The 9,666-nt window shown below is 42.4% G+C and overlaps 1 protein-coding gene across 1 annotated transcript; it reads right to left on the bottom strand.

The window, feature by feature from the left end:
• Positions 1–7,222: 7,222 nt before the first annotated feature.
• K441DRAFT_671665 (uncharacterized protein) lies at positions 7,223–8,216 on the bottom strand. The gene is made up of 2 exons (XM_067650450.1): positions 7,839–8,216; positions 7,223–7,815 (listed from the first exon to the last, which is right to left on the bottom strand). The coding sequence occupies exons 1-2, from the start codon at positions 7,995–7,997 to the stop codon at positions 7,540–7,542; spliced, it is 435 nt and encodes a 144-aa protein (XP_067496383.1). The 5' UTR covers positions 7,998–8,216; the 3' UTR covers positions 7,223–7,539.
• Positions 8,217–9,666: the final 1,450 nt, after the last annotated feature.

Genomic DNA, 9,666 nt, shown 5'->3' with positions numbered 1-9,666 from the left:
AGGCGGAAGTACATTAGACGCTGCTTTAGAGAAGGTGTTTTTAAATTTCTGGTATTAACAGGGCAGTTTCCGTTCTACTAGCTCCTTATCTATAAGCTTACCTTTTTCTTAGGCTAGGGCTTCTTTCTCTTTAATTATTTAATTAATTTTATATAAGCTAGTTATAAAGGCAATAGTATTAAGCTAAACCAGGTTCCAGTAGAATCCTATAGCGCCAATACAGTAGATATTAACTGGTGGGAGGTCCGTAGGCTTCTTTACGGATATTCGTTAGGCCGTATTTTACGGTATAGGGTTTATAGTCTTCCTTAACTTACATTCCATTTTCCGTAAGTTATCCTTCCAGTTTATTAGTTTAGTATATCATCCAATATCCCTGGCCTTCCTTTATAGCTACGTAAGGCCTAGGTTCTCCATTTGGGACTTAGCTAGGCCACTACTAACTTCCTAAGTCTTTAGTACGGGTAGTGTAATATAGGTAGTCTAGGGGCGGTATAATATACAAATCCGTTACGGATTAAGCTGTATATCCTTCTTAAAAGCCTAGTCTTTACGCGTCGTATCGGCCTAGTAAATAGTGTCTATCTACAACCGTATAAGGTTTTTTATTATAATACTAATCTCTTTTATAAAGGAAGGCGTTAGGGGTATAGTTTTAGGCTAGATAAGCTGCCTATTCCATATATTAAGCTATAAGCCTAAATAGGCTAGCCATTTTCTCCCTAAGATCATATTATGGCTTCTAAGGTCCGTAATAAGGAAGGGGACGTTATACTGCCTTCGTCTATTAACGCAAAGGTAGATCCGCAAGATAGTTATAATAGGTGGCCCTATCTATCCGTTATAACCGCAAATAGGGATTAGTTTAGGCAGTTCTTTAAGGGGTATATTTAAAAAGTCAGCCAGTTTTGCAGCGCACTTTATATTAATTAAGGTAAAGGTATTTACTCCTAAGTTAGCTAAAGTAGAGGTTAAAACTTAATATCTATTGCGAAATAAAGTATAAGGGATAGTGTAGCTTCTTCCACTAACTAGCCGACCCAGATTAATATATAACATATCAATCCCTTTTAACCCTAGAGAGGAGTCTTCCTCTAGGGTTCCTCTTTTTCTGGCTCTGTACTATCCTCCTAAATTAATAGGACCTCGTTTATCTTTGCCTTTATTAAGCAGTTCCTTATAGGGTGGCCTATTTAACCGTATAAAAAGCAAGCTCCTTAATTGCTAAGGGCCTATATATAGGGGTCGCTGTATATAGGCCGGGTGTATACTAGGCCCGCAGTAGGGGTAGCTGCGCGTCTGGCTGCCGGGTTAACTATAGGAGTTGCCAATTATGCTAGGGCACTACGGGCCGTACTTATAGTACTTGCGGCCTAGTTTGCAAGGTTTTTAGTTTTTAGCTAATTAGCGCATACCTTAATTTAACGGAGGCCTTAGTTAATAGCTAGGCAATAGTTTATAAGTTCCTTTAACATTTATGCTGTAGTATAAGCTAGCAATATAGCCCGCTATAGGTTTAGGGTAAGCTTATTAAAGAGGTCTAGCAGTAGGTCTTCCTGGGGGATCTAGGCCTGTCCGGCTAGGTGTAAAAAGCGGGTTTAAAAGGCCGAAAAGGTCTCCGTTGTTTTTATATTTAGGCTTTTATAGCTAAGGCAGGCGTTCTATACTTTAAAAGGGTCTTTATAAATAAAAGACAAGTATTTAATTATTTCTTCTTTAGAGATAAAGGGGTCTGCTAAGTCTTTAGTATATTACAGGCGTAAATGCGTCTAGGCCATCAGCATTTTGTTGGGGTGCCAAGATCCTGGAGGCCTCCTGACAGGATTTTGATTTTCCTGGAGGTCCTAATCGTCCTGACAGGCTCCTGACAGGCTCCTGACAGGCTCCTGGCAGGATTTTGATTTTCCTGATCGTCCTGGACGTCCTGAACGTCCTGAACGTCCTGATGTCCTGAACGTCCTAAACGTCCTGATCGTCCTGGTCGTCCTGGTCGTCCTGACAGGCTCCTGACAGGCTCCTGGCAGGATTTTGATTTCCTGATCTTCCTGATCATCCTGAACGTCCTGAACGTCCTGATGTCCTAACGTCCTGAACGTCCTGATGGTCCTAGTCGTCCTGACAGGCTCCTGATAGGACCCTACTATCCTGATGCGCTCCTGACAGGACCCTACCATCCTGATGCGCTCCTGACAGGAAACTAGTATTTCCTGATCGTCCTGTCAGGTTCCTGGCAGGATACCCCCCCAAAGCAACACCTTATGCGCACCCCTCAAGCAACACTACTGGGGCTCTGCACGAGGCCCCTACATACACAAAGCTCCGGGACGAAGCTCTACACGAAGCTCTGCACGAAGCTCTGCACGAAGCTCTACACGAAGCTTGCACGAAGCTCCGCACGAGGCTCTACATACACGAAGCTGGGGCTCTGCACGAGGCCCTACATACACAAAGCTCCGGACGAAGCTCTACACGAAGCTCTGCACGAAGCTCTGCACGAAGCTCTACACGAAGCTCTACGTACAAAGGCTCTGCACGAGGCTCTGCACGAGGCTCTGCGCGAAGCTCTGCGTACGGAGGCTCTACACGAAGCTCNGCATGACACATTACTATCGGGTCCCCGCTATATTCCCGATAGCCTACACGTGCCTTTGCATGCCCCTTGTACACCTAAATGCCACCTTATTTTTTACCCTTACATCCTCCCTACCTTAGGAGGCACAAGAACGACAGCCAGCAGAGGACCGTCGCCAGAACCAGACGACCGTCGCCAGAACTAGACGACCGTCGCCAGAACCAGACGACCGTTGCCAGAACCAGATGACCGTCGCCAGAACTAGACGATGACCGTTCGAACGACCAGCCAGCAAACACCACGAACGATTCAATTAATTGATCGATTGAATTGAACCAGAGCTTTGATATCTGCCCGTCACTGAATCGAACCAAGGCCTCCTAGGGAGGCACCCCAGATGACTACCGTTCGAATGTACAGCCAGCGAACGGCNATAGAGAACGATTCGAATCAATCAGAGCCTTCGATCAGGCCGACTCCTCCCCTAAATTGAACCAGACACTGACGCACGCAGGCAGGCAGGCAAGCAGGTAGGTAGGTAGGTAGGTAGGTAGGTAGGTAGGTAGGTAGGCAGATAGGAGAGGACCGTTGCCAGAGCCAGACGATAATCGTTTCAACGACCAGCCAGCGAACACCACGATCAATTCGATCGATCGATCGAATCGAACCAGAGCCTTGATATCACCCTATTACCAAATTGAATCGAATCAAGGCCTCTTAGGGAGGCACCCCAGACGACCACCGTTNAAACGTATAGCCAGCGAACGCCCATAGAGAACGATTCGAATTAATACAATNAATCGCAATCGAATCAAGCAGAGCCTTCGATCGGGCCGACCTCTCCCCCGAATTACAGATACAGACAGGTAGGCATAGACAAGTAGGCACGATAGGCAGGCACAGACAGGTAGGTACTAACAGGCAGGTACAGACAGGTAGGACAGGCAGGATAGGCAGGATAGGCAGGATAGGCAGGACAGGCAGGTACTAGGCCTAGTTAGGAAATCAGTACACGGCCGGCGGATCATCGGGAACACCGCCAATTGACGATTTGGAACCTCTGCGAGAGCCTTCTCCCTTGTCTCCTCAATCGATCGCGACGCAGGTAGGTAGGCAAGAAGGATTTGGATTATTTAGATTCCTTAAAGTATCCTGTATATAGAATAGAGTCTAAAATTAAACTGGTTTTTATATTTATTGGCTAGCTGTAAATACAAGAGCATTAATATACCTTATTTTTAAATTTAATTTTTAAATTATCCTAATTGTCCTAATTGTCCTNATTGTCCTGATTGTCCTGATTGTCCTGACGGTCCTGATGGTCCTGATGGTCCTGGAGNTCCTGGAGTTCCTGGAGGTCCTGGAGGTCCTGGTGGTCCGGGCGACCTCCTGACAGGTTCCTGACAGGAAGCCGAGTGTGAGTGTCTCCTGGAGCTCCTGACAGCCCTGACAGGACCTGTCAGGAACCTGTCAGTACTGTTAGGAGGCATAAACATTTTCCTGATGTAGGCGTCTCCGCCAGTACGGCCGAAGATATAGGCTATTCTAGCTCGGGCGTTAGGGAAGTAGTCTGCATTAACTTTAAGCTTATCCCGTAATTAAAGCTTCTAATTATTAAATATAGGGTCGGTTCTATCTGTAAGTAGCAGGGGGTCCGCGACCTTTGCCGACCGCTTTGGTACTATATAGGCCTTAGTGGATCCACTAAGGCGCTGGGATAGGGCCTGAAGGACTGTAGTAAGTCTTTAGTTATCTAATAATGACTTATTATTAGATATAGGGGTATCTCTGGCTTCGAGCAGCTCTCACAGTTATTTAATTTCGGTATTAGCAGCCGCAAGCTCCGCCTAGGGGGTTAAAACGTTAATTATTTCTTTATCTAAAGTATTTAAGGGTCCTATAGCTGCTTTACCTACTGCTGTATTTCGTGGTATGGTAGTAGGGGTGTTAGGTAATTCCGGGTAATTTCCTCAGGGGTTCTAGTCTATGCGTGTCTTATAGGTCCTTTCCTTAAGGTTCTGTTCTTTTCTTTTAGGTCCTGTCCTTATAGTCCTAGTAATGTCCTTAGGGTCCTGTTCTATATTCTTGTCCTATTTATAGTCTTATAAATATATTTAAGTTCCTTCTTAGGAAGAAAGAGTAGAGTAAGCTTTAGATAATATTAGCGACTTAGTTAATTAAGGCATGGGCACGGCAAAGGGGACGCGCAAGCCTATATAATTGGATTGTCTATAAACGAGAATCTAAAGCTAGGGAAAGGAAAGGAGAAGAAGAGCAGCGCCGTTCGATGTTTTATAAGATCTTCACGTCACATAACCGCAATATGCGGCAATCTGTGGCAACTTGCTGGTGCGTAGTTCTGCCAAGTTCTGCCAGTGCCGTAACAGGCGTAGCCGTTAGCAACATTACTAACGCCTTCCTCTGTAAAGTTTATTAACTATATAGGTTACCTAACTTAATTACGTCCAACTAAGGCATATAATTTAACTCTAATATATAGAGACGAATCTGCTAACGCCTTAGCATCTCCGTTAAGATGTCTATATCCTTCTACTATAAAACTACTAGGCAACCAAAAAACGCTAATACTAGTATAAAAGCGTACCTACGATAGGTAGTCGCCTATAGTTAAGATAACTAGGTAGATTACCTCCTACTAGGTAAATTCACAGCGAATAACTATGTCTTAACTACTATAGGACTTACCCCGTTCTTTGCAAATAAGGGTTATTACCCCCAATCTAGTATAGAGCCACTAGAACCTATTAATAAGAAACTGCTATATAAAAAACGCCTTAAGATGCTACTTGCCAACCAGTATATAGACCGTATAAAAAATCTACTCAACTACTATAAGGGAGAAATGGCCTAGGCTTAAGCAAAGTAGGCCTACTTCGCCGACCGTTATAGAACGCCACCACCAGAAATGCGTGTTGGCGACTAGGTATAGCTAGATGCACGTAATATCTCTATATAGAGGCCTATAAAGTCACTTAATTATAAAAACCTCGGCCCCTATTTAATTAAATAAGTTATTAATAGGGGAGCCGTATATAAGCTAGAACTCCTACCTACCTTAGCTACCCACGAGATATAGCCTATATTTTACCCATAGCTACTACACCTCTATTAGCCTAACCCCTTACCGGGATAAATATAGCCTAAACCCCTACTAGTACTAATTTAAAATGAGAAAGAAGACGAGAACTATAAGGAGTGGACCATTAAACAAATTATTAACTCTAAATACTTTAGTAAAGGTAGAGGACAACGGCTTTACTATAGAGCTATATACACAGGATTCGACATAGATTAGCCAGAATAGCAACTATAGAAAGACTTTAAAAATGCAAAGGATCTAATTAGCGACTTTTACTACGCGAACCTATAGAAACCGGGCCTAAGTAGAGACTTTATACCTAATCCTCTATAGGAGCCCTTATAGAGTTAAACCGTTATATATTACTATATAAGGGCAAATTACCATTAAATTGCCGTTAGATTGCGGTAAAGTATAATTACGTAACTGGAATATTGTTAAGATGTCCAGGAACTTTAACCGGCGGTTAAAGTTATCTAATTAGTTAGATTTTTAGATACTAAGCCCTATTACATAACGTTATTTTAAGCCTTTAGCGATACACCCCTTCTTTCTTCTTTTCTATACCTTAAGTGTCCCTTCTATATATATAGTAACTATAGCATCGCCGGAGCTCCGCCTCTATAAGAGGGGGGGTAGTGTTACGGAACCCTACCGCAGGGGCCTCTATAGGAGAGCCCCGTGCTCTTACGTACACCTCGCGTATAGCTTATATCAGCTACGCGTAGGTATATCACCTCCTTATGCCCTTAACCCTTACGATCGATCGCGCAACGTCTTATAGACTCCTCGAATACATACGCTTTATAGCCACTGCCCCTATCCTGTAACAACTTATAAGCTTACTATAAGTAAATTCTTAACTTTAATTTAATATATATATAAATAATAACGAGATACTCTTAACATAGAAGTAACTAGATAGAAAAATAATACTAAGCTAAAGAAATCCTAATTGGCGCCTTAATTCTTAGCGCTAGAAAATATAAACGTGATTATAAAAATCTTTTTTTATAAGAAATTTCTTATTTCTTTGGCTTCTTAAAGGCTTTATCTAGAGTGCAATTTACCTTTCTTTTACGTATCCCTTTCGTTAATAAATCTTCTAAATAATTATCTGGCGCCTCTTTTAGTTGGTCTCTTTGCTTATATAGTTTACCCCTCTAAGCTATCTCTATTATAACATCTTTAAGCGGTTTATATATCCTAGTATAACAACAAAGGTAATATAGGTTCTTAGTATAGTATAATATACGAGAATTCCGTTAAATTTTCCAAGGAAAATTTCCAAATTGCTGACTTACAGCCAGCAATTTGGTTCCTTGGGTAAATTTAACGGAATTCTCGCGCCTGCGGCGGGCTTTTGGGCTTTGGGGACGAAGTCCTTCTAAAAAAAAACCAAGTAGCTGCCCTACTACTGCTACTGCCGCCACTGCCGCCACTGCTGCCACTGTGCCTATCCGTATCTGTTCCTGTATCTGTTCATATAGCTGCTACCATAGCTACTGCTCTAGCTGCTTTAGCCGCTACCGTCTAGGCTGCTAGCGACCGTCCCAGCCGTTATCGTCCCAGTAGCCACTACCCTGCTCCTCCTCTTCATCCTCCTACTGCTACCCCTCCCATAATTCCGGATATTGCTGCCGGCCATTCCTTATACTGCTGCTCCTGTATCTGCTGCATAGCCTATAGCCGCTGCTAGCGCTCCTATACCTGCCGCGGAGGCTGCTAAGGAGGCTACTGCGGAGATTGCTGCGGAGATTGCTGCGGGGGATACTGCGGAGGCTGCTGAGGCTGCTATGGATTACTGCGGAGACTGCTGCTGCGGAGACTGTTACTACGGAGATTGCTGCGGAGATTGCTGCAGAGGCTATTGCGGAGGGAGATCTATAGAGCAGTAGTAGTAATAAGGGTTGTATACGCGGTTGTGTACGCGTAGTTGGTACACGTGGTTAGCACGCACGTGACAGTTTCTAGACAGAGCTCCGTGCACGGCTCCCCCTAAGCCGTTGGAGACCCGTTCATACGGGCGATAGTAGAGCCGTTTGTAAGGCAATGGTAGAGCCGTTCGTAGAGTTGTTCGTAGGGCTGTTCGTAGGGCTGTTCGTAGGGCTGTTCGTAGGGCTGTTCGTAGGGCTGTTCGTAGGGCTGTTCGTAGAGCCGTTATAGGGCCGTCGTAGAGCCGTCGATGGAGCAGCTGTAGAGCCGTTCGTAGAGCCGTTCGTAGAGCCGCTGTAGAGACGTTGCGGGGCCGTTGTAGGGCCGTTCGTAGAGACGATGCAGAGCCGGTCGTATAGGCGACTGTACGGGCGATGGTAGAGCCGTCATAGGGCCGGTCGTAAAGACGACGTAAAACCGTTCGTAGAGACGATGCAGAGCCGTTCGTACGGACGATTGTATGGGCAACTGTACGGGCGATGGCAGAGCCGTCGTAGAGCCGTCGTAGAGCCGTTGTAACCGTACGTAGAAACGATTATAAGACTTCCTAGTATTAGTGCTGTATATTAGTAGAGCTTTAGAGCTCCATAGGTTTTAAGTAGAGCTTCGTGTAGAGCTTTTACGGAGTATCGTGCAGAGTTTTCACGGAGCTTCGTGTAGAGCTTTTACAGAGCTCCGTGTAGAGCTCCGTGCACCCCAGAGCTCCAAAACTTTACATCAGTATAATATTACTTAGCCTTAAGATATATAGACAAAAGTAGTGTCATTTTAAAGCGCTTTGTAAGCTCTATAATCTACATAAATTTTAATTTTATTTACCTACTATTAGGGGGTGCATCGTAAGTGCAAGTATCAGTCGCGATTTAATAGGGTAGCACGGTCCCTACACGTAACCAGTCAAATAAGAACCAATCAAACCTTATTTACTTACCAATCCAAACTCTTGCTTAAAATTAATTTTAGTATATATAAGATAAAGGTTTTTTTTATGGTATAGCCACCGCTAAAACCTAGGTAGGATACTAGTATATTACTATAATAGGACTGTATAAAGATATAATTCCTCTATAACTAGGGTTTTGGAGATGTATTATATCCTTTATTATATAATAAGTAGGTAACTAGGATATAAAATACTTTACTTATCCGCTTAAAATCTTAGTATTAAAAATTGTTAACACTTTAGATAGATATATAGGGACTAAACTATTTTCTGCTTAATTATTAGTATTGCTAAATAATATAAGTGTCTTATAAATATACCTCTAGGTACTAGCGAAATATATTTAAAACCTATAACTATATTTATTTACTAGAATAAGCCTTTAATATAGTTCTCTTTTAGTTAAGGCGAGTCTATCTTAGCCTCGCCATAGTCCTCTATTAGCTTAGGTAAGTCTATCTTAGTTTTACTATAGCCTTCCAATCCCCTAAGATAATTAAGGTATATTTTTTATACACTTCCCTAAACCGTATCCTCTTATATATTACCCTTTGTATTATCGTCGTTTTTGTAAGAATTGGCCTTATTAGGTATTTAAGTAGGCGTATAAGGTATCTATTTCTATATAGGGTTGGAAAGCTATAATGGTTTCTCCTCCCTGCTACTAGATGCTGTGTCTTTATTGTTAATGCAATTCTAGGATAATTTAAGGTTTCTAGTAGGTTAATAATTAGGTATGTTATCTTTAGGGCGATAGTATATTATAATATTTTTATAAGCACTAATTAAGGACCTATAGGTTATGTTAGCAATATATCTAAGCTTAGTTAAGGTAATATATATAATATCTAGTATTCTTATAAAGATGGTAAGGGATATATGGTTAAGAGGTTAGATTTAAAAATAAGTTAAATTAATAGTATATAAGAACTAAGAGTATAACATTTATATCCTATTTCTTTTCTAAGGCGGAGTTAGGACAGAAGGTAGAAGGGAAAGGCGAAGTATACTAGCCACCCCTTTTTACTTTATATGGTGTCTATAGTATAATATTTAGTAGCTATAATTACTCTTAGCTTATATATTATCTGCGCCCAAGACTATAGGTACCTAGAG

Source organism: Cenococcum geophilum (genome assembly GCF_001692895.1).
Source record: "Cenococcum geophilum 1.58 unplaced genomic scaffold K441scaffold_106, whole genome shotgun sequence".
NCBI lineage: Eukaryota > Fungi > Ascomycota > Dothideomycetes > Gloniales > Gloniaceae > Cenococcum > Cenococcum geophilum.
The sequence above is the reverse complement of the archived record's forward strand: the minus strand, read 5'-3'. Positions and strand labels throughout refer to the sequence as shown.

Bases quoted from the DNA above. Each gene is read 5' to 3' on its own strand.
- K441DRAFT_671665 (XM_067650450.1), bottom strand. From the start codon at position 7,997: ATGACGGCTCTACCATCGCCCGTACAGTCGCCTATACGACCGGCTCTG.